The following is a 23,299-nucleotide window of genomic DNA, read 5'->3' on the forward strand; positions in this document are numbered from 1 at the left end:
GGAGGGAGGGGAGGAGAGAGAGGGGGGAGGGAGGGAGGGGAGGAGGGGGGAGGGAGAGGAGGGGAGAGAGGGGGGGAGGAAGGGAGGGAGGGGAGGGAGGGAGGAGAGAGAGAGGAGGGGGGAGAGAGGGGAGAGAGAGAGGAGGGGGGAGGGAGGGGAGAGAGGGAGAGAGAGAGGAGGGGGAGGGAGGGGAGAGAGGGGAGGGAGGGAGAGGAGGGAGGGCAGTTGCCGTGCAGAACTAGGGAGCGGAGGATGGCGGGAAGGCGGCGGAAGTGGGGTGGGCGGAGCTCGGGGGAGCCGCGGGCAGGACCGGCCGGGACCGACGGACGGAGGGAGGGAAGGAAGGAAGGAGGGACGGAGGGAAGGACGGAGGGAGGAGCAGGCCGGGGCCCGGTAGGTGTCCGGCGGTGGGCGCGGGAGGCAGAGGGAGGAGAGGGGCCTGTCGGGGCAGCGTTTCGCGCACAGTCGGCACCGGACAAGCGCCGGGGCCCGCCCGCCCGGCCGCCGCCCCCTCCCCACCCCACCCCACCCCACCCCTCAAGTCGTCTCGGGAGAAGCAGCGCGGCCCGGCGGCTCGGGAGGTCGCTTCAGTCCTCGGGGCCTCGGTCATCTCCTCCGCCAAAGGGGGATGAAGCCCGGGAGCCCCACGTGGGGCCGCCTCGTGCCCCCCGCCCCCAGCGCTCGCCGCGGTGCTCGGCCCCCACTAAGCGCTTCACAGATACCGTGGTCGTTCTTATTATCGTTTTGTTTTGCTGATGACGACGTGGCTGTTGGAGCGCTTGCCCTCTGCCGAGCACCGTCCCGAGCGCCGGGGGAGATCCGGGGTCCTCGGGCGGTCCCACGGGAGGCTCCCGGTCTTCGGCCCCCTTTGACAGACGGGGGAACCGAGGCCCGGAGTAAGCGACTTGCCCCAGGTCACCCAGCCGACGAGTGGCAGAGCCGGGATCCGAACCCGTGACCTCTGACTCCCCCGCCCGGGCTCTCCCCACCGAGCCCCGTTGCCTCTCTCGTTCCGTTTCGCGTTGCCGTCCGTCTCCCCCGTTCAGACTGCCGGCCCGTCGTTGGGCGGGGATGGTCTGCGTCTGCTGCCCGACTGGCCTCTCCCAGCGCTTAGTACAGCGCTCCGCACGTAGGCGCTCGATAAGTGCTGTCGAATGAATGACCGGGGCCGCTGGAGTCGGGCCTGGCGGGCTCACGCTCCTCGTACCCCGTAGGCGGTACGCCTTCCCACCCCCCCCGAGAAATAAGCCTTATCGAAGGCACGCCTCCCAGAAGTTTTCCGTTCGTTGCCGCATTTATTCATTCCATCGTATTCGTCGAGCGCTTACTCTGTGCGGAGCGCTGGACTGAGCGCCTGGACCGTTTGGCGACGGATAGAGACCGTCCCTGCCCCACGACGGGCTCACGGTCTACACGGGGGAGACAGCGAAGCGAAACGCAACGAAACGGTTGAGCGCTTACTCTGTGCGGGGCGCTGTACTGGGCGCTTGGGGGACTACAATCTAATATAATCTCTAGCCAATCCCTCCTTCCTTCTCCCACTCCCTTCTGTGCCACCCTGACTTGCCCCCCTCCCCCATTCATCCTCCCTCCCACCCCCACGGCACTCGGGTCCCTATCTGTCGTTTATTTCTATTAATGTCCGCCTCCCCCCCCCGCCCCCCGGACAACAGTAAACTCGTTGTGTGTTGTATCGTGATCTCCCCGGCGCGCAGAGCGGTGTTCTGCACCCGGTCAGCGTTCCGTAAGTACGATCGCCGGACCGACCCGGGGGTTACGAGAAGGGGCGAGCCGGGGCGGGAAGTCAGGCGCCTGAGGGCGCAAGAGACCCACCGACCGTCTCGCCCCACCGCTGCTTCCGCTCGAGGCCCTCGCCTCTGGCACCTGGGCGCGAACGGATGGCGCCGGGGGCACGGCCAATTCCGTCGCCTCGCTTCCTCTCATCCCCACGGGCTTCCAGAAGACCGTCACTGAACCCTTTCGAGCGCCGCCGCTCTACTCGACGTCCTCGAAGGCCGACCGATCGCCTGAGTGAATCGGGGCGGAGAGAGGTGCCGCGCGCTCACCGCGCTTTCCGTAGCTCTCCGAGTTCGTCCGGCTTCAGCGACGCCCGGGGAGGACGGACTTGAACGTTAGCGTTCTGTGGTCTTTCGGAGGGCTCGTGGGATCGGCGAACAGATGGGGAGGGTGCTTGGAGGGAACGGCGGCCGTGAAGTCATTTTAGCCAACCCCGTTCCCTCTTCCCGTTTTCCCAGGCTTAACGATCAGAGTGGGTAGAGCCGGAGACAGTCAGGTGCTTTTTCTTTTTCTCCCCCCCCCCTACTTTCGGGAGCCTGAGCCCCGACGACCAACCCTCTTCCCTTTCGTCCCACCTGCGGTTCCGGGCGGTAAGTTGGGCCTCTCGTTCCTGTGGTGGTGCTGACCGGGAATCCGAGGGCTGGGAGAGCGGAAAGGATGGGCCCGTGATCACCGCGGGGACAGGGCGAACGTGGGCACCGCTGGGCCCCCGGCTCCGCTACGTGTCTGTCGTGCGACTTTAAGTTCTCTGTACCTGGTGCCTCGTCTCTAAAATGGGGATTAAGACTGGGAGCCCCGTGGGGGACGGGGACCGTGTCCAATCTGATTAACTTGTATCTGACTGGTCACTTAGGACTGCCTGGCACAAAGTAGATACCGGTAGCAAAGAATCCAAGTCTGCGTGGACCCGGGAGGTCGGGTGAGGTGGGCGAAGGGTCCCACGGTAAGGTGGGAAGGGATACCGAGCGGTCCAGGCCGGCCCGAGCCGCCGGTCAGGCGGGAAGACCGGGCCGTGTTGGGGAAGAGGTTCTCTGCCAAAACCCTGAGACCATCCTGAGCGACTGAGTCCCAGCCGGGGCTTGCAGTTGAGGGCCTGCACCTCCCCATCGTGGGTTCAACTAACCTTTATTTTTTTTAGTGGCGTTCGTTAAATGCCTACTCGGTTCCGGGCACCGTATTAAGCACTAGGGTAGCTACCGGCTGATCGGGTCGGACATCACCTTGCCCCTTCCTACCTCTCCTCCCTTCTCTCTTTCTACCGCCCACCCCGCGCGCTCCGCCCCTCCGCCGCCCGCCTCCTCGCCGTCCCCCGGTCTCGCCCGTCCCGCCGTCGACCCCCGGGCCGCGTCCTCCCGCGGTCCCGGAACGCCCTCCCTCCTCGCCTCCGCCAGACTCGTTCTCTTCCCCTCTTCGAATCCCTACTTAAAACTCACCTCCTCCGAGAGGCCTTCCCACACTGAGCTCCCTTCTCCCTCTACTCCCTCTACCACCCCCCCCTTCACCTCTCCTCAGCTAAACCCTCTTTTCCCTCTTTCCCTCTGCTCCTCCACCTCTCCCTTCCCCTCCCCACGGCACCGTACTCGTCCGCTCGACTGTATGTATTTCCGTTACCCTGTTTGTTTTGTTAGCGAATTGTACATCGCCTCGATTCTATTTAGTCGCCGTCGGTTTTCACGAGGCGTTCTTCCCCTCGACTCTATCTGTCGCCGTCGTTCTCGTCCGTCCGTCTCCCCCGATCGGACCGTGAGCCCGTCGGACGGCGGGGACCGTCTCTATCTGTTGCCGACTTGTTCGTCCCAAGCGCTTAGTACAGTGCTCTACGCATAGTGAGCGCTCAATAAATACTATTGAATGAATGAATGAGTGAATGAACAAAGTCCCTGTCCCACGCGGGACTCACGGTCTTAAATACCGCCGTTATTATTAATCGGTAGAATGAGGATCGAGACCGTGAGCCCCACGTGGGACGGGGACTGCGTTCAACCCGATTTGCCTGTGTCCACCCCAGCGCTTAGTACAGTGCCTGGCACGTACTGGTTAAGTGTCCGTTAAGCACCGTAATTTGTATTATCATCATTAATCCCCATTTTATAGATGAGGTACCTGAGGCACAGAGAAGTGAAGTCATTGGCCCAAGGTCATACAGCAGTTAAGTGGCGGAGTCGGGATTAGAACCCGGGTCCTGCCGACTCCCGGGCCCCGTCCACTAGGCCGTGCCGCTCCTCTAAGGATGACATAGTGGCCGCGAATAAGGTGCTTCAAAACGGGCAAGCTCCGGGGTGAGCTGCCGGTTCGGGCCCTGGAGAGTCCCAGTTTCCCCATCAGATGGGGAGGTGACTTCCTTCCCGGGTCCGGCCCAAAGTCCGGAGCGTGGCCGGACTCCCGCGGAGAGTCCCGTACCGAGCTCGTGGAAGGGGCCTGCAGAAGTAGATGAAGACCTCTCTGCCCCGGGGGCCTTGGTCGGACCCCTCGGGAGTGAGGCCTGAGTAACGATGCGAGGGGCAGAGAGATCGAAACGGAGGTGGCCCAGCTGAAGGACCGGAAGGAAGGAGGGAAGGGGGCAGGACACGGGGACTCCGGGTTTACTACTCCCGGTGATCCTGCTTTCTCCGCTGAGGTTCTCCCCTGGAACGCCTTTCCCCACCCCCAACTCCCCATGTGGGTTTGATGTCTCGAAGGGAGCGCGTGGGCATGGTGCTGAGGGAAGGGAGCTTAGGTGATAATCATAACAACGTTGGTATTGGTTAAGCGCTTACTATGTGCAGAGCACCGTTCGAAAAGCTGGGTAGATACAGGGTAATCAGGTTGTCCCACGCGAGGCTCACGGTTAATCCCCATTTTACAGATGAGGGAGCTGAGGCCCAGAGAAGTGAAGTGACTTGCCCACAGTCACGCAGCTGACAAGGGGCAGAGCCGGGATTCGAACCCATGACCTCCGACTCCCAAGCCCGGGCTCTTTTCCACCGAGCCGCGCTGCTTCTCTAATATTGGAGTCGAGCGGACGGACGGTCGCCCACCTCCCCCTGACCGGAGTTCTGCTTTCTCCCACCTCAGGACTTTGGCCATGGACCTCACCCAGCTGTGGGCCTTCCTCCTCCCGCTCACCCTGTCCCGGGCGGAAGCCTCGGATACGGAGAAGCCGAGCCTGGACGCCAGCCTAGAGATCTGTATCCTTGCCGGGTCGGGCGGGAGAGCCCCCTCCGGGGATAGGGAGTGGGCTTAGTTAGGGAAGACGGACTCGGGGAGCTGGTGGGCGCCCTCTCTGAGCCTCGGTGGTCCCCTCCGCCCGCCCCATCCCGGGACCCCCGAGGGAGCGACTGCGGGTCGGTAGGCTCAGAGCGGCCCTCGGTTCAAATCGCCTCCTTTTTCTGTGGTATTTGTTAAGCGCTTACTGTGGGTCAGGTGGTGTTCTGGGCCCAGGGAGGATGCAGAGTAATCAGGCTGATTACGGTCCAACAGGAGGTTCACAATCTAAGTAGGAGGGAGAACAGGTATGGAATCCCCCATTTCATCAGTCGTATTTAGTGAGCGCCTACCGTGTGCGGAGCACTTACCTTAAGCGCCTGGGAGGGTACAATATAACGATAAACGCCTTCCCTGCCCGCCACGGGCTTAGAGTCTACAGTTGAGGAAACAGGCCCAGAAAAGTGAAGTGACTCGTCCAAGGTCATAAAGCAGCTAAGAGGCGGAACCCGGGCTAGAACCCGAGTGCCCCGCCTCCCGGGCCCGTGCTTTGTCCACTGGGCCGCGGTGCTTCGTCCTGGAAGACCGAAGCCTCGAGGAGTCCGGTCTCGGGGGGAGACAGCCTCTTTTCCCTTTCCCTGGGTTCGGGGAGATGAATTCCCGCTCCCGCCTTGCCGCGCTCAGCCTCGGCTTCCGCTGGGAACCAGGGACGGGGCCGGCCGCTGGCCCGGGCGATCCCATCATTCATCCATTTGGTCGTATTTGTGGAGCGCTTACTGTGTGCAAATACTGTCCTAAGCCCTTGGGAAAGAAAAAATTTGGTATTTGTTAAGCGCTTCCCATGTGCAGAGCACTGTTCTAAGCGCTGGGGTAGACACAGGGGAATCGGGTCGTCCCACGTGGGGCTCACAGTCTTAATCCCCATTTTGCAGATGAGGTAACTGAGGCCCAGAGAAGTGAAGTGACTCGCCCACGGTCACACAGCTGACAAGTGGCAGAGCCGGCATTCGAACCCATGACCTCCGACTCCAAAGCCCATGCTCTTTTCACTGAGCCACGCTGGCTCCGGGCACGTTCTCTGCCCACAACATCCTGACTGGCCGCCCTGCCAGAGGTCCACCTCTCTGCTAATAATAATGGTGGTATCCAAGTGCTTACTAATAACGTTGGTATTTGTTAAGCGCTTACTATGTGCAGAGTACTGTTGTAAGCGCTGGGGTAGATACAGGATAATCAGGTTGTCCCTTGTGGGGCTCACAGTCTTAATCCCCATTTTACAGATGAGCTAACTGAGGCACAGAGAAGTGAAGAGACTCGCCCAAAGTCACACAGCTCTGACAGGCGGGATTAGAACCCATGACGTCTGACTCCCAAGCCCGGGCTCTTTCCACTGAGCCACGCTGCTTCTCTAGCTAGCCCCCGGAGCACTAAGGCCGGGAGGTGGAGCCCTCAAGAGATCCTCTTTCATTCATTCAATCGTATTCATTGAGCGCTTACTGTGTGCGGGGTACTGTAGTAACCGCTTGGGAGAGGACAGCAGAACACCGAACAGATGCATTCCCTGCCCAAAGCGTGCTTAGAGTCTAGAGGGTGAAAGAGACATTACTAGAAGCGTGGCTCGGTGGAAAGAGCACGGGCTTTGGAGTCAGAGGTCATGGGTTCGAATCCCGACTCGGCCCCTTGTCAGCTGGGTGACTTCGGGCAAGTCACTTAACTTCTCGGTGCCTCAGTTCCCTCATCTGTAAAATGTACAGACTGTGAGCCCCACGTGGGACAACCTGATTCCCCTGTGTCTACCCCAGCGCTTAGAACAGCGCTCGGCACATAGTAAGCGCTTAACAAATACCAACATTATTATTATTATTATTATTAATAGAAATAAATAAAGAACAGATACGGACATAAGTGGTGAGGGGCTGGGAGGCGGGGAATGAATAAAGGGAACAGGCGAGGGCGAAGCGGAAGGGAGTCGGAGAAGAGGAAAGGAGGGCTTAGAAACCTCCACCACCCAGCCACCCGCTGCCCCAGGGAATGACCGTGGGCCGAGCACCGTGCTAAGCACTGGGAGCCCACACTACCGGATTCTGTCCTCGGGAGTTTGCAGGATTCGAGGCCCTCCCACCTCCCCGCTCTTGGAAGCAGCCGGCAGAAATCAGTGCAGACCTCCAGACTGTAAACTCACTGTGGGCAGGGAATGTGTCCGTTTATCGTTGTACTGTACTCTCCCGACCGCGTAGTACAGTGCTCTGCACACGGGAAGTGCTCAATAAATTGAATGAGTGAACCTCTCGCCCCAGGAATCAGTCAGTCGTATTTATTGAGTGCTTGCCGTGTGCAGAGCGCTGTACCAACCGCTTGGTACGTCTAGTGCAGATGGGGAGGAAACAAGGCAACAGGCAGAGAAGCAGCATGGGGTGGCGGATAGAGCACGGGCCAGGGAGCCAGAAGGTCACGGGTTCCGATCCCAGCTCCGCCCCTTGTCCGCTGCGTGACCGTGGGCGAGTCGCTTCACTTCTCTGGCCCTCGGTTACCTCGTCTGCAAATTGGGATTAAGGCTGTGAGCCTCATGGGGGACGGGGACTTTGTCCAACCTGATGACCTCGTATCTGCCTCAGCGCTTAGAACGGCGCCTGGCCCGTAGTAAGCGCTTAACAGATAGCATCGTTATTATTCAAAGGCTTGATATCCACCACTTCCCTCCAGAAGCCGTCTGGAGCGTGGGCCCCCCGGGGATGTGGGGAGGGGGCGGGGGGTCCCCAGAGGAGGAGAGTTTCCTCCCCCTTAACGAAACCCCAGATAAGAAGCTGTTTGAGGTGAAGCGCAAAGACCAGCTGAATGCCCTGAAGAATCTGATCGAGCTCAATGACGTGAACCAGCAGTACAAGATCATCGACATCATGCTCAAGGGGTTGTTCAAGGTGAGGCCGGGCTCGGCCCCTCCCCTCTCCTGGAGCCCTGGGGGCCGAGCCGGTTCCGGGGGGGCGTTCCTGGGAAGCGGGGTGGATTCCGGGTCTCAACTGGCAGGCTTCAAAGCTCTCCATCCCCTCGCCCCCTCCTACCTCTCCTCCCTTCTCCCTTCCCACCTCCCACCCCGCACGCTCCGCTCCTCTGCCGCCGCCCACCTCCTCACCGTCCCCGTTCTCGCCCGTCCCGCCGTCGGCCCCCGGCCCACGTCCTCCCGCGGTCCCGGAACGCCCTCCCTCCTCGCCTCCGCCGAACTCACTCTCGTCCCCTCTTCAAAGCCCTCCTGAGAGCTCACCTCCTCCAGGAGGCCTTCCCACACTGAGCTTCCCCTTTTCCCTCTGCTGCCTCTCTGCCCCCCTTCACCTCCCCTCATCTAAGCCCCCTTTCCCCCCCATTTCCCTCTGTTCCTCCCCCTCTCCCTTCCCCTCCCCTCTGCACTGTGCTCATTTGTATATATCTCTATTACCCTATTTATTTTGTTAATGAGGTGTACCTCCCCTTGATTCTATTTATTGCTATTGTTTTTGTCTGTCTCCCCCGACTAGACCGTGAGCCCGTCAGTGGGGAGGGATTGTCTCTATCTGTTGCCGAATTGTCCGTTCCAAGCGCTTAGTACGGTGCTGTGCACATAGAAAGCGCTCAATAGATACTGTTGAATGAATGAATGAATGAATGAATGAATGAATGGGGCGGGCCCAGGCTCCTCCATTGAGAGGCGGTGGGAGAGCAGGACGGGGACGGGGGCTCACCGGGCCGGGGGGGTGGGGGGTGTCTCGCTCAGGTGCTGGAGGACTCCCGGGCCATCCTCCTAGCCGCCGACGTCCCCCCGGACGGGCCGCTGCCTCAGGATGAGAAGCTGAAGGACGGTAGGACCTTCCGCCTCCCGGCCTTCCTCCGCCCTCCCCTTCCCCCTGCTCTCCCAGGCCCCGCTCTGCCCCGGGGTGGCCTTTTTCACCTCTCGGGCGGCCGTGCCGTTGGCTCTAAATGTCCGGTGGTCCACAGACCGGGCGTGAAGCCTCGTCCCGGGGGTGGGGGGGGCCTCTGAGGAAGGAGAACGGGGTGGGTGCTTGACAGTGGAATGGTGGAGGTGGGGGCAGACCACAGCGTGGCAGAGTGGTTAGAGCACGGGCCCGGGAGTCAGAAGGTCACGGGTTCTAATCCCGGCTCCGCCGCTCGTCTGCCGGGCGGCCTCGGGGAGGTCACCTCTCTGGGCTTCAGTTACCTCATCTGTAAAATGGGGATTGAGACCGTGAGCCTCACGGGGGACAGGGACCGGGTCCAACCCGGTTGGCTCGTATCCGCCCAACACTCGGTACGGTGCCCGGCACGTAGTGAGCGCTGACCGAATACCATGATTATTATTATTACCCCAGTCCCTGGACACTGAGGTAGGGTTGCTGATAGAAGAGCTGATAGTGGTCAGGGCTTAGACCTTTAAGAAAAACGGGGGGAGAGGTTCTTGGGCTGGCTGAATTTTACCCAAGGAGACTTCCTCGGGGAGGAGAACCTAGGGCCATTTTGGAGGAGGTTTAAAGATTCTGGTGGTAGTGGTGGGAATGGAGAATGGACTTGATTCTGTTTATTGTGATTACGTTGCCTTGTTTTGTCCATCCCCCCCCCCCCCGATTCGACTGTGAGCTCGTCACTGGGCAGGGACGGTCTCTATCTGCTGCCAAATTGTCCATTCCAAGTGCTTAGTAGAGTGCTCCGCGCGTAGTAAGCGCTCAATAAATACTGTTGAATGAATGAATGAATGAATGAATGAACTGTGGAGAGACCCAGAGGTGGGAGAAGACTTAGATTCATTCATTCAGGCAGTCAGTCATTTATTGAACGCTTACCGTGTGCAAAGTACTGTACTACGTGCTTAGGAGAAGACTTAGATTCGTTCAGTCAGTCGTATTTATTGAACGCTTACTGGGTGCTAACCACCCTTGGGAGAGTACGATTTAACAACATATTCCTGCCCACAACAAGCTCACAGTCGGAGGGGGAGACAGACATTAATATAAATAGTTAAATTACAGATATATGCGTGTCACCTCTGGGTCAGCAAAGACGATCAAATCCCTGAAGCATATGGGATTGGGGCTGGTCACCAGCAGATTGGTTAGGTCACATTTTAGTGACCTTTGATGGACCCTGAATCCATCTTCAAAGCGCTCAATCACTTTTCCCCCTCCCACCTCACCTTGCCGCCCCATAACAACCCAGCCCGCGTACGTCGCCCCTCTGATGCCAACGTGTCGCCCCTCTAAGGTCGCCGTGCTGTACCTCGATCTCATCTGTCTCGCCGCCGACCTCTCGCCCACATCCTGCCTCGGACCTGGAACGTCCTCCCTCCTCGTATCCGACAGGCAGTTACTCTCCCCTCTTACAAAAAACTTATCGAAGGTCAATCTCCAAGAGGCTTTTCCTGCCTAAGCCCTCTCTTCCTTTTCTCCCGCTCCCTTCCGCATCGCCCTGACTTGCTCCCTTTCTTCATCTCCCCTCCCAACCCCACAGCGCTTACGTCCGTATCCATAATTTACGTATTCCTCTTAACGGCTGCCTCCCCCTCTAGACTGTGAGTCCGTTGTAGGCAGGGAGTGTCCGTTGTAATGTTGTGATATACTCTCTCCCAAGTGCTCAGTTCAGTGGTCTGCGCACAGTAAGCGCTCAGTAAATACGGTGGATCTGTTGGGGTTGCGGAGAAGGCGCTTGCCAGCTGTGTGACTTTGGGCAAGTCACTTAACTTCTCTGTGCCTCGGTTACCTCATCTGTAAAATGGGGATTAAAACTGTGAGCCCCACGTGGGACAACCTGATCACCTGGTTTCCCCCAGCGCTTAGAACGGTGCTTGGCACATAGTAAGCGCTTAACAAATACCACCATTTTATTTTTTTTTTTCCATCCCGTGGCCTGGGGGGAGATGCTGCTCTGCCCTCTGGATCCACCTAAGGGCCTAGAGGGTTCCCCTGTGTTGGTCCCAGATATGAGGCAGGATGGGCTAAAGGTCTTCTGAGAAGCAGCCTGGCGTAATGGCTAGAACACAGGCCTGGGAGTCAGAAGGTCATGGGTTCTAATCCCGGCTCCTCCACTTGTCTGCTGTGGGACCCTGGGCAAGTCCCTTTACATCTCTGTGCCTGTCACCGTGACGATGTTGTCTTGTTTTTGTCCGTCTGTCTCCCCCGATTAGACTGTTGGGCAGGGATTGTCTCTATCAGTTGCCGAACTGTCCATTCCAAGCGCTTAGTACGGTGCTCTGCACATAGTAAGCGCTCAATAAATACTATTGAATGAATGTTACCTGTAAAATGGGGATCGAAACTGTGAGGCCCTTGTGGGACAGGGTCTGTGTCCAACCCGATTTGCCCGTACCTACCCCAGTGCTTAGCACTGTGCCTGGCACATAGTAAGCGCTTAAAAAAAAAAAAATCATAATTACTGTTATTCTTCTGGGACTTAGAAGACCCAGATTCCAGCCCCAGCTTGGCCGCCGGCCTGCTGTGTGACTCAGCAAGTCTCTGAACATCTCCGTGCCACGATTTCCGCCTCTGGAATATTGGGGACACCTACCTCAGTCAGTCAGTCGTATTTATGGAAGAAATCAGAGAGGCAGCGCGGCTCAGTGGAAAGGGCCCAGGCTTGGGAATCAGAGGTCATGCGTTCTGATCCCGGCTCCGCAGCTTGTCGGCTGTGTGACTTGGGGCGAGTCACTGCTCTGTGCCTCAGTTCCCTCATCTGTCAAACGGGGATTAAGCCTGTGAGCCCCACGTGGGACAACCTGATCACCTTGTATCCCCCCCAGCGCTTAGAACAGTGCTTCGCACATAGTAAGCGCTTAACAAATACCGTTCATTATTATTATGGAGCGCTTACCGTGTGCAGAGCACTGTACTAAGCGCTTGGGAGAGGACAAAATAATCTAACAGATACATTCCCTGCCCACAGCGAGCTTACAGCCTAGAGGGAGACCTATCTACCAGGGAGTCCGGTCATCAATCGGGATAAAACGCCGTGAGAGCTGCCAGAGAGCTCTGGACAAATTGAATCACTGAATAAATTGAAGCTGTCGTCATTATCCAGCCTGTGGCAAGGGGACACTGAGGGGCCTTGGCATCCTTATGCCAGGGTGTACCGACTCCGCTCTTCCCCCGTCCCCTCTGCCGACTGGCACAAAAGGTCTCTCCGACTCGGCGTGGCGAGGGCTGGGGGCCGGCAGGGAAGTAACGGGACTCTAAAAGAATGCGAAAGTGCCTGGGCATTTTCTCCTCTCTGCCCTTTGCCTCTGTACCTCCCCCGGATACCTTCCCGCTCTTTATTGTTGTATCATCCTCTCCCCAGCTCTCGGTAGAGTGCTCTGCGCCCAGTAAGCGCTCAGTAGATACCACAGACTGTAAGCCCTTCAGTGGGCAGGGACTGTCTCTATCTGTTGCCGATCTGTACCTTCCAAGCGCTTAGTACAGTGCCCTGCACATAGTAAGCGCTCAGTAAATACTACTGAATGAATGAATGAATCTCCAAGAATCACCAGGCTGCTCCCTCCCCTCCCACCTTCACCGTGCTTAGAGAAGCAGCGTGGCTCAGTGGAAAGACCCCGGGCTTGGGAGTCAGAGGTCATGGGTTCGAATCCCGGCTCTGCCCCTTGTCCGCTGGGTGACTGTGGGCAAGTCACTTCTCTGGGCCTCAGTGACCTCATCTGTCAGATGGGGATTAACTGTGAGCCTCACGTGGGACAACTCGATGACCCTGTATCAACCTCAGTGCTTAGAACAGTGCTCTGCACATAGTAAGCGCTTAACAGATACCAACATTATTAATTGTTCGTGTAATGGCAGACTCCAAAGCTGTGCGGTGCCCCGTCGCTAAGCACCGTCTTGAAATCCTCCTGTAAACTCCTGTCAGTAAATGGCGGTGACTACTCGCGGCTTCCGGCCCGGGAGTATGAGGAAGTAGCGTTTTGCAGAGAGATTGCAGACTCTCCGCCTGGGAAGGTTTTCACCGGCCCGCACAATTTCGCCAACTTTCTCACCCTCCCCAGAGCCACAGGAGCCAGGACCGGTTGCCCCCCCCCCCCCCGGGGCAATTGTCCAACCTGATTAGCTCCTTGTGGGTAGGGAGATGCGTCTGTTTATCGTTGTATTTATACTCTCCCAAGTGCTTAATATAGTGCTCTGCACAAACTAAGTGCTCGATAAAAGCTTGTATAATAATAATGATGGTATTTGTTAAGCGTTTACTATGTGTCAAACACTGTTCTAAGCACTGGGGTAGGTCCAAGCTAATCAGTTTGGACCCAGTCCCTGCCCCACGGGGGGGGGCTCGGTCTTAATCCCAGCTCTGCCACTTGTCGACTGGGTGACTGTGGGCAAGTCACTTAACTTCTCTGTGCCTCAGTTCCCTCATCTGTAAAATGGGGATGAAGACCGTGAGCCCCACGTGGGACAACCTGATTCCCCTATGTCTACCCCAGCGCTTAGAACAGTGCTCGGCACATAGTAAGCGCTTAACAAATACCAACGTTGTTATTATTATTATTATTATTAATCCCCATTTTACAGACGAGGTAACGGAGGCCCGGAGAAGTGAAGTGATTTGCCCAAGGTCACCCAGTAGACGAGGATCATTTTTCTACAGAGATATTCGGGATATGCCGCCCCGCTCCTCCAGGAGCTCCAGTGGTGGCCCGTGCACCTCTACGTCAAACGAAAGCTCCTCACCATTGGCTTTAAGGCGGTCCGTCACCTTGCCCCCTCCTACCTCACCTCGCTTCTCTTCTTCTCCAACCCAGCCCACGCTTTGCTCCTCTAGTGCCTCCGACCTTCTCCCTGGGCCTCCGTCTCCCCGTCTCGCCACCGACCCCTGGCCCATGTCCCGCCTCTGGCCCGGAACGCCCTCCCTCCTCCAATGCGCTAGACGACGACTCTCCCCCGCCTTCAGAGCCTTACCGAAGGCCCATCTCCGCCAAGAAGCCTTCCCAGACTAAGGCCCGCTTTTCCTCATCGCCCCCTCCCTTCTGCGTCCCCCTGACTTGCTCCCTCTGCTCCTCCCCCTTCGCAGCCCCCCAACACTTGTGTACATATCTGTTATTTATTTGTATTGATGTCCGTCTCCCCCACTCCGGGCTGTAAACCAGTTATGGGCGGGGAGTGTGACTTTATTGCTGCATCCTACTCTCCCAAGCGCTTAGTACAGTGCTCCGCACACAGTAAGAGCTCAATAAATACGATCGAATGAATGAGCGGATATCGAGTTGTCTTTTTAGAGCTGAGAAAACAGGCCCAGAGAAGTTCGGTAGCTTGCCCGAGGTCGTAAAACAGGAGGTTGACAGAGCCGGGATAAGAACCCAGGTCCTCTGACGCCCCGGGCCCGGGCTCTCTCCACTGGGCCGTGCTGCCGCTTCTTAATGTGGAGTTTGGCTCCGAGCCATACTTTGAACTCTGTCCAGCACTCATCTTTCTAAAGCACTCTTAAATTGTTCCTCTTCTCTGCCCTCCCAACTTCCCCATAAAGTAGGGGAGCGATGGGTGCCTTCTCATTTTGCAGGTGAGGAAACTGAGGTACAGAAGGGTTAAGTGATGCCGACTGCGGTATTTAAGCGTTCGCCATGTGCCGGGTGCTGTACCGAGTGCCGGAGGTCGGGGGATACGAGCAAATTGGATTGGACGGATCCCCGTCCCGCGTGGGAATCGCCGTCTCTATCCCCGTCTCCCAGATGAGGGAACAGAGGCCCGGAGAAGAGACGCGCCCGAGGCCGCCTGGCGGACAAGCGGCGGTGCCGGCATTAGAACCCGGGACCTTCCGACTCCCGGGCCCGGGCTCTGTCCGACTGTGCCGTGCCGCTTCCTCACGGCGACCCGGGGAGCCAGCGGCGTTGGGATCCGGCGAGCCGACTCGGGTGGGAGCGGGCGGGGCCGGCACGGAGCCGCCGGCGGCCCACCCCGGGCCCACCCGACCTCTCCCCTCCTCCCCTCCCAGCTTTCTCCCACGTGGTGGAGAACACGGCCTTCTTCGGTGACGTGGTGCTGCGCTTCCCCAAGGTCGTGCACCACTACTTTGACCGCAACTCCAACTGGAACAGCCTGATCCGCTGGGGCATCAGCTTCTGCAACCAGACGGGCATCTTCGACCAAGGGCCCCACTCCCAGGTCCTCGGCCTGGTAAGGCCCCGGGAGGGGGGAGGGCGGGACGGGCCCGGCCCCTAATGAGGGAGTCCACCCCGGGCCCCGTGGGCGGGAGGAGAAGGGACAGGATGCCGGAGGAATGATGAGGGGAAGGAGGGGGAGAAAAAAAGCATTTTTTAAGCGCTTATCACGTGTCGGGCTCTGTACTAAGCGCTAGGGTGGATACAAGCAAATGGGGTCGGATGCGGCCCCTGTCCCACGTGGGGCTCACGGTCTTGATCTCCATTTTCCAATTGAGGGAACTGAGGCCCAGAGAAACGAACCCACTTGCCCCAGGACGCACAGCAGACACAGGACCGTAAGCTCGTGGGCAGGGAACGTTTGTAGCGACTCTGTTGGATTGTCCTCTCCCACGCGCTCAGTACGGTGTTCTGCACACATTAAGCACTCGATAAATACCGCTGATTGGTCGGCACCATTTCTTCGCTCTGCAGATGGCTCAGGAGCTGGGAATCAGCGAGAAATCCCCGGATTACCGGAACCCCTTTAAAACGGACCACTCAGAGGTAAATTCGGGGAGAGCCCTGATCTGGCCGTGACTCGCGGATGGGCTCTTTCTGCTGCTCCTCCTCCTGTTGCTCGGAGCGACTTGGAGGCTGAGGGAAGGGCCCAGAACTCCCACCTGGAGACCTCTGGGGGGTAGGGGAGAGATGAGGGAGAGGAGGGACGGGAGGACAGAGGGAGCAGTTGGAGGAGAGATTGACCTGGTGGCTGTAAAGGGTGGGGAAGATGGGATTCAGAATAATAAAAATCATGGCCTTTGTTAAGCGCTTACTATGTGCCAAGCACCCTTCTAAGCGCTGGGTGGATACAAGGCGATCAGGTTGGCCACGGAGGGCTCACAGGCTTCATCCCCATTTTACAGACGAGGTAACTGAGGCCCAGCGAAGTGACTTGCCCGGAGTCACACAGCTGACAAGGGGCGGAGGTGGGATTGGGATCCACGACCTCTGACTCCCGAGCCCGGGCTCTTTCCACTAAGCCACGTCAGGCCCCAGCTAATCTAGGGATCACAGTCTTAGAGATAGGAATAACACGTATTTTATCACCACTTTACAGAGGAGGAAACCAGAGCCCAGATTAAGGGAAGTGACTCGTCCAAGGTCACACATCAGGCAAATGGCAAAGCCTGAGACTGAGTCCTAGACCCATGCTCTTTCCACTCAAGTGGCTGCTTCCCCAGCAGAGAAATATGGAAAGGACCAGGGGGCTTTTGGGATTTTTGAAGAAAACTGCTTCTTCAAATAATAATAATGATTGTGGTTTGTTAAGCGCTTATTATGCGCTGTACTAAGCGCTGGGGTGGGTACAGCCAAATCAGGTTGGACACTGACCCTGTCCCACGGGGGGTTCACAGGCTCAATCCCCATTTTACAGATGAGGGAATTGAGGGACGGAGAAATGACTAGCCCAAGGTCACACGGCAGACGAGTAGCAGAGCCGGGAGAAGAACACGTCCCAGGCGGGGGAAAAAGCAAAAAGCCTGTGTCCGAGCCTTTGGGGTCCTGATCACCGGGGGGAGAACGAAGAGCAGAAGCCTTCCAGGGATCATTGGGTGTTAATGGCGGGGGACGGGAAGGGGGTGGAGGAAGAGCGAGAGAGAGAGAAACCAGTAGTTGGTAAGAATAATAACGATGATGATAATGATGGTATTAAGCGCAGAGAAGCGGCGTGGCTTAGCGGAAAGAGCCGGGACTCGAGAGTCAGAGGTCGTGGGTTCTCTTACCGGCTCCGCCACTTGTCAGCTCTGTGATTTTGAGCAAGTCACATCACTTCTCTGTGCCTCAGTGACCTCATCTCCAAATCGGGGATGAAGACCGTGAGCCCCACCTGGGACAGGGCCGGTGTCCGACCTGATTTGCCGGTATCCTCCCCAGCGCTTAGAACGGTGCTCGGCACGTAGCAAGCGCGCTTAACAAATACCGTCGGTATTTATTATGTGTCGCGCGCCGTTCTAAGCGCAGGAGTAGATGCGGCCTGATCAGGTCGAACACGGTCCCCGTCTCACATGGGGCTCACAGACTTAATCCGCATTTTTCAGACGAGGGAACTAAGCCCCAGAGCGGTGAAGTGACTTACCCGAGGTCACCCGGCAGACAAGTGGCGGAGCCGGGATGGGAACCGGTTTCCTCCAAGTGTGGGACGGAGGGTTGTCTGGAGACCGAGGAGGGTGGCTGTGAGGCGGGGGAGGAGAGGGAAACCAACTCGGAGCAGTTTGGCCGGATTCGGGGGCCGCGGTGCGCCCACAGCAGTAGTCCGAAGGGGAGAAGAGGATGGGAAGGGAAGTTTTGGGTCCAAGATGCCCGAGGGAGACGAGCCGGAAAGGGGCGGACTTGACGAGGGACGAGAACAAGGAGTTCTGTGGGAGCGGGAGGAAATATCTTCCCGTCAGAGGCAGGTCAGAGATCCAAGGTCGAGTCCTGAGCTAGAGCGAGACAGAAGTAGGGCAGAGTTTACAGCTGTCGTGCCCACACCCGAGGGCGCTCTCTCTCCCGGGGAAGGTGGCGAGGGGGCAGCGGCGTGCCGTTAATAATGACGATGTTGGTATTCGTGAGGCGCTTACTGTGTGCCGAGCACTGCATTAAGCGCTGGGGTAGATACAGGGTAATCAGGTTGTCCCACGTGAGGCTCACAGTCTCATTTTCCAGATGAGGCAACTGAGGCATCGAGAAGTGAAGTGACTTGCCCACAGTCACCCGGCTGACAGGTGGCGGAGCCGGGATTAGAACCCATGACCTCCGATTCCTAAGCCCGGGCTCTTTCCACCGAGCCACGCTGCCGCTCACGGCACGTTGCCGACGGCGGAGATGGGCGGCGGCGGGGGAGAGGGCCGGGAGCACCCCTTCCTCGGTCCGGGGGCGAGGGCGGCGGCCGGCCGAAGCTCTCGCCTTCCTGGGCCCGGCCGCCGCCGACCCACCTCCTTCCCGCTGTCCCGGCCCAGTTCTTCCCCAGTGCCGACACCTTCCAGAAGGCCCTGCGGGAGGAGGAGAAGCGCAGGAGGAAAGAGGAGAAGCGAAAGGAGATCCGCAAGGGCCCCCGGATCTCCCGCTCGCAGTCAGAGTTGTAGCCCGGCGGGTGCGTGGCCGGGACCGAAGCCGCCACGGCCCCCCGCCGCGGGGAGCCCGGGCCGCCGAGGGGTTCGAGTTGCCTTCGCCCGGCGGGTGCCCAGGGGAGCGCCCCGACCCGCAGCCCGGACCGCCGGTCTCCCGCCGCGGGGCAGCGGGGAGGAGCCTCCCGGGCGGGGAAGCCGGCCCGGGAGCGGTTTCCCGTCCCTCGGCTTGGAGGAGGAGAAGTGCGAAGAGGAGCCGCGGGCGCGGAGGGCCGTGATCTGGAGAGGGGGAGGTCCCGGGGGGCGACCCCAGCCCACCTCCGGGCGGGGGGGTCCCCGCCGACCCTGAGACCTCCTGGGCCCCGGGTACCGGACGCGTCCCGGGGACTGGTGGCGGGGGCCGGGCCCGGGCCCGTCCACTCCGGAGAGGGTGAGTGACTTCTATCAGCAGCAGCAGCAGCAGCAGGGCTCGGGGGCCCGACCGCATCTGTGTCTTGAGTACTGTAGCACTGTGGAACCACCGGGTGCCTCACCCCGTCCCCCTCCCGCCCCCTCACTCCGACTTCTTTTCTCCCTCAATAAAACGCCGCCTTCTTTTTCACTTGACTCAATAAAACAAGCGGATTTTCCCAGACCCGGCGGCGGCCGTGGGACTTGGCTCCGGGTGGGAAGAGCGGGGGAGAATTCTGCCGTCGGGGCCTACGTGGGGTGGCGGAGGTGGGGATGATGATGACTGTGAGTGTTATCGTTATTATTATTTAATGATAGACCGGATTTAGCGATAGACCGGATGGGGGGGTTGGAAAAGAGGGGGGAAAGCGGAGGAGAGTGCCGAGGCCGTGGGCTGCCGAGACGGAGATGGTCTCGACGGTGGTGGTGGTGTTCCCGGTTTTCCTGCCCTGCTCCCACACCCCGAACCTTGGACCCTTCCCATTTCCTTGGGCTCCAGCCCTTTTTTTTTTTGGTTTTCCTACTTTCATTTTTCAACCAGTGAGACAAGGGGTGCTGCCAACACCCCTTCTCCTGTCTCCTTGTATTCCCACTCTTCAGGCCCGGCCGTGGGAGAGGGAAGAGACCGTAAAATCGTCCTCCGGATTATAAGATCGCTTTTTCTTTTTTTTAACGGTATTAGGCGCTTACTGAGGGCCAGGCACCGTACCAAGCGCTGGGCTAGATAGAGAAGCAGCGTGGCTCGGCGGAAAGAGCCCCGGGCTTGGGAGTCAGAGGTCACGGGTTCGAATCCCGGCTCTGTCACTCGTCAGCTGGGTGACTGTGGGCGAGTCACTTCACTTCCCTGGGCCTCAGTTCCCTCATCCGTCAAATGGGGATGAAGACTGGGAGCCTCACGTGGGACAACCTGATGACCCTGGATCTACCCCAGCGCTTAGAATAGTGCTCTGCACATAGTAAGCGCTTAACGGATACCGACATTATTACAAGCTAAGCAGGTGGGACAGAGTCCTTGTCCCACGTAGGGCTCACCATCTTCATCCCCCATTTTACAGATGAGATGACTGAGGCACGGAGAAGTTAAGTGACTCGCTCAAGGTGACAGAGCCAGGACTAGAACCCAGGTCTCCCCGACTCCCAGGCCGGTCCTCTATCCCCTGGGCCACGGTGCCTCTCGATAATAAGAGTATTTGTTGAGCGCTTACTACGTGGCCGGCGTGTACTAGACGCCGGGGTAGGTACAAGATGATGTGGCTGGACACGGTCCCTGCCCCACGTAGGGCGCACGGTCTCAATTCCGATTTTACAGGAGGGAACTGAGGCGGAGAGACGTGAAGTCGCTTGCCCATCGGCAGAGCCGGGATTAGAACCCACGTGGGTAGGGAACACGTCTGCCAGCCCTGCTGCTGCGTCCTCTCCCAAGCACTTAGTGCAGTGCTCTGCACCAGTAAGCGCTCGTTAAATACCATTAATTGATTGACGGAGGGGAGCAGGAAGGTTTAGGAAACATGGTGAGCGCCCCAGCTCTGCTCTTGAGCTCTCGGAGATGGCGGGAGGAACGGGGGGGGGGGGCTTCTAGAAGGGGTGTTGGGGTAGGGATCCCGAGGTTGGGAACCGGCTTGGTTTAGTGGATAGAGCAGAGGTTTAGGAGTCAGAAGGTCCGGGGTTCTAATCCCCACCCCCTGTCTGCTGTGTGACCTTGGTCACTTCACTTCTCTGGGCCTCAGTTCCCTCATCTGTAAAATGGGGACGAAGACCGGGAGCCCCATGCGGGACGGGGACGGTGTCCAGTGTGGCGTAGTGGAAAGAGCCCGGCCCTGGGAGTCCGGGGACGTGGGTTCTAATCCTGGCTCCGCCACTTGTCAGCTGTGTGACCTCGGGCAAGTCACCTGGCTTCTCCGTGCCTCAGTTCCTTCATCTGTAGAATGGGGATGAAAACCGTTAGCCCTACGTGGGACCACCCGATGACCCCGTACCTACCCCGGCGCTTAGAACGGTGCTTGACACCTAGTAAGTGCTTAACAAATACCATCATAATTATTAATAATATTAACCTAATTACCTTGTATCTACCCTAAGGCTTACAACAGTGCTTGGCATATGGTAAACGCCTAACAGCGCGGCTTAGTGGAAAACACCCGGGCGTGGGAGTCAGAGGTCATAGGTTCTAATCCCCACTGTGCCACTTGTCAGCTGTGTGACTTTGGGCAAGTCACTTCACTTCCCTGTGCCTCAGTTCCCTCATCTGGAAAATGGGGATGAAGCCTGGGAGCCTCACGTGAGACCACCCGATGACCCTGGATCTCCCCCAGTGCTTAGAACAGTGCTCTGCACAGAGTAAGTGCTTAACGAATGCCAACGTTATTATTAGAGGAGGAGTGTGGCTCAGTGGAAAAAGCCCGGACCTGGGAGTCAGAGGTCATGGGATCGAATCCTGACTCAGTCCCTTGTCAGCTGTGTGAGTGGGCAAGTCACGTCACTTCTCTGGGCCTCAGTCCCCTCATCTGTCAAATGGGGATGCAGACGGGGAGCCTCACGTGATGACCCTGGATCTCCCCCAGCGCTCAGAACAGTGCTCTGCACAGAGTAAGCGCTTAACAAATACCAACATTATTATTATAATTAGTGGGAGGCGTCCAAAGCAGGTGAGATCACGGCCTGGCCTGCCGGCAGGGGGCGCCCCACACCCCCCCCCCCCCGCCCGCCGAAGCGTCGTCAGGCCGGGCGGCGCCAAGCGGGCGTTTCCCCTTTAAATCCGGCGAGGGCGGGGCGGGAGTCCGGGCCGGGGCCGCCCCCATTGGCCGAGCGCCGGGGTGGGCGTGGCCTCCCTATGCAAATCAGAGCTGCCGATCGGTGACGCGCCATCACCCCACGCGCCGCCTCGCCCGCCGATTGGCCGGCGCCGACCTGGTCTCATGGACAACAAACGAGGAGGGCCCGCCCCCCTCGCGCGCCGCCCCCGCTCCCCCGAGCCGGGGCCCTCGTGCGCAGGCGCGGCGGACTCCCTCCTGTCCCCCCCCTCCCCCCTCTGGTCAGGCCCCGCCGGCCGGCGCGGCGGCAAGATGGCGGCGGCGGCGGGGCGGTGAGGGGGCTATGGGCGGCGGCGGAGGAGGAGGAGGAGGAGCCACCGCCCCCGAGGCTCCCTGACGGCGACGTCGCGAGGCCTCGGCCATGGAGGAGGGCGGCGAGCTGGGCGACCTGGAAACCATGGAGACCCTGACGGAGCTGGGGGACGAGCTGACCCTGGGGGACATCGACGGTGAGTGGCGGGGGCGCGCGCGCGCGAGACCCCCCCCCCTCCAGGCGCGCACGCGCCCCCCACCATCGCTCGTTACCCAGAGCCCTTCGCGCCAGGGCCCAGGACCACACTGCCAGGCCTGCCTCGCCTCGACTTAACACATCCCTCCCTTATCATCCCTGTTATTATTCTTGATTCTCCTTATTGCCCTTGCTTTGCTGTGTCTCCCCCCGATTAATAATGCTGGTATTTGCCAAGGGTTTACCAAGTGGGTATGTGTTAAGCGCTTACTCTGTGCCGAGCACCGTTCTAAGCGCTGGGGGCTCACGGTCTTCATCCCCATTTTACAGACAACCGAGGCACCGACAAGTGAAGTGACTTGCCCACAGTCACCCAGCTGACAAGTGGCCGAGCCGGGATTCGAACCCATGACTTCTGACTCCAAAGCCCGTGCTCTTCCCACCGAGCCACGCTGCTTCTCCATTAGGTGCAGAGCGCCGGGTTCAGCGCTGGGGGAGATCCAGGGTCATCGGGTGGTCCCCCGTGAGGCTCAGAGTCTTCATCCCCATTTGACAGAGGAGGTCACTGAGGCCCAGAGAATAATAATAATAATAATGTGGGGATTTGTGAAGCGCTTACTGTGCGCAGAGCGCTGGTCTAAGCGCCGGGGGAGAGACAGGGTCATCAGGTGGTCCCACGTGAGGCTCCCAGTCTTCATCCCCATTTGACAGATGAGGTCACTGAGGCACAGAGAATAATAATAATTAATATAATAATGTTGGTATTTGTTAAGCGCTTACTGTGCGCAGAGCGCTGGTCTAAGCGCTGGGGGAGATCCAGGGTCATCAGGTTGTCGGAGGCTCACGGTCTTCATCCCCATTTGACAGATGAGGTCACTGAGGCCCAGAGAAGTGACTTGCCCACAGTCCCACAGCTAAGTGGCAGAGCCGGGATTCGAACCCATGACCTCTGACTCCCAAGCCTGGGGTCTTTCCACCGAGCCCCGCTGCTTCTCGATTAGACCCGTCAAAGGGCAGGGATTGCCTCTATCTGTTACCGAATTATCCATTCCAAGCGCTTAGTACAGTGGTCTGCACACAGTAAGCGTTCAATAAATACTATTGAATGAATGAATGAATGAATGAATGAATGAATATTATTCCGTCCATCTGAAGCGTGAGGGGGAGGGCCCTCCCTTCTGCCCCCCCCCCCCGATAATTCTTATTTTTATGGTATTTAAGCGCTTACTCTGTGCCAAGCACTGTGCTCAGCGCTGGGGGAGATACAGGGTAGTGAGGTGGTCCCACCTGGGGCTCACACTTTTAATCCCCATTTTACAGATGAGGGAACCGAGGCCCAGAGAAAGTAAGCGACGGTCATAATGAGCCCAGAGAAATTAAGGGACGATAATAATGATGTCTGTAATTTTATCATTCCTTCAGTCATATTTAT

The 23,299-nt window shown here is 58.6% G+C and overlaps 2 protein-coding genes across 8 annotated transcripts in view; both read left to right on the forward strand.

The window, feature by feature from the left end:
* The first annotated feature begins 343 nt into the window (after positions 1-343).
* On the forward strand, positions 344-18,770 carry CCDC134 (coiled-coil domain containing 134). 7 transcript variants are annotated; one of them, XM_029079424.2, is made up of 7 exons: positions 344-393; positions 4,852-4,964; positions 7,777-7,898; positions 8,726-8,810; positions 14,905-15,086; positions 15,545-15,616; positions 18,052-18,259. In XM_029079424.2, the coding sequence occupies exons 2-7, from the start codon at positions 4,862-4,864 to the stop codon at positions 18,175-18,177; spliced, it is 690 nt and encodes a 229-aa protein (XP_028935257.1). In that variant the 5' UTR covers positions 344-393; positions 4,852-4,861; the 3' UTR covers positions 18,178-18,259. The 7 variants fall into 7 exon arrangements, with proteins under 7 accessions (XP_028935257.1, XP_039770036.1, XP_039770031.1 ...); XM_039914102.1 differs by lacking the exon at positions 8,726-8,810 and having other exon boundaries at positions 14,967-15,086; positions 18,052-18,260; XM_039914098.1 differs by lacking the exons at positions 344-393; positions 14,905-15,086; positions 15,545-15,616 and adding exons at positions 1,665-2,131; positions 2,256-2,293 and having other exon boundaries at positions 18,052-18,770.
* Positions 18,771-21,696: 2,926 nt separating this feature from the next.
* The window catches only part of SREBF2 (sterol regulatory element binding transcription factor 2), a 39,383-nt gene continuing 37,780 nt past the window's right edge, over positions 21,697-23,299 (forward strand). The window contains exon 1 of the mRNA XM_029078873.1: positions 21,697-21,868. Within this exon, the coding sequence (XP_028934706.1) occupies positions 21,781-21,868 (88 nt within the window). The 5' untranslated portion in view covers positions 21,697-21,780. The remainder of the gene's footprint in view (positions 21,869-23,299) is intronic.

Source organism: Ornithorhynchus anatinus, chromosome 14 (genome assembly GCF_004115215.2).
Source record: "Ornithorhynchus anatinus isolate Pmale09 chromosome 14, mOrnAna1.pri.v4, whole genome shotgun sequence".
Lineage (NCBI taxonomy): Eukaryota > Metazoa > Chordata > Mammalia > Monotremata > Ornithorhynchidae > Ornithorhynchus > Ornithorhynchus anatinus.

Excerpts from the sequence above, each read along its gene's own strand:
- CCDC134 (XM_039914097.1), top strand. The coding sequence starts at position 4,862 with ATGGACCTCACCCAGCTGTGGGCCTTCCTCCTCCCGCTCACCCTGTCC. Across the intron at positions 4,965-7,776 it reads GGACGCCAGCCTAGAGATCT|ATAAGAAGCTGTTTGAGGTG; the intron begins GTATCCTTGCCG and ends ACGAAACCCCAG. Across the intron at positions 8,811-18,051 it reads GGATGAGAAGCTGAAGGACG|TTCTTCCCCAGTGCCGACAC; the intron begins GTAGGACCTTCC and ends GTCCCGGCCCAG.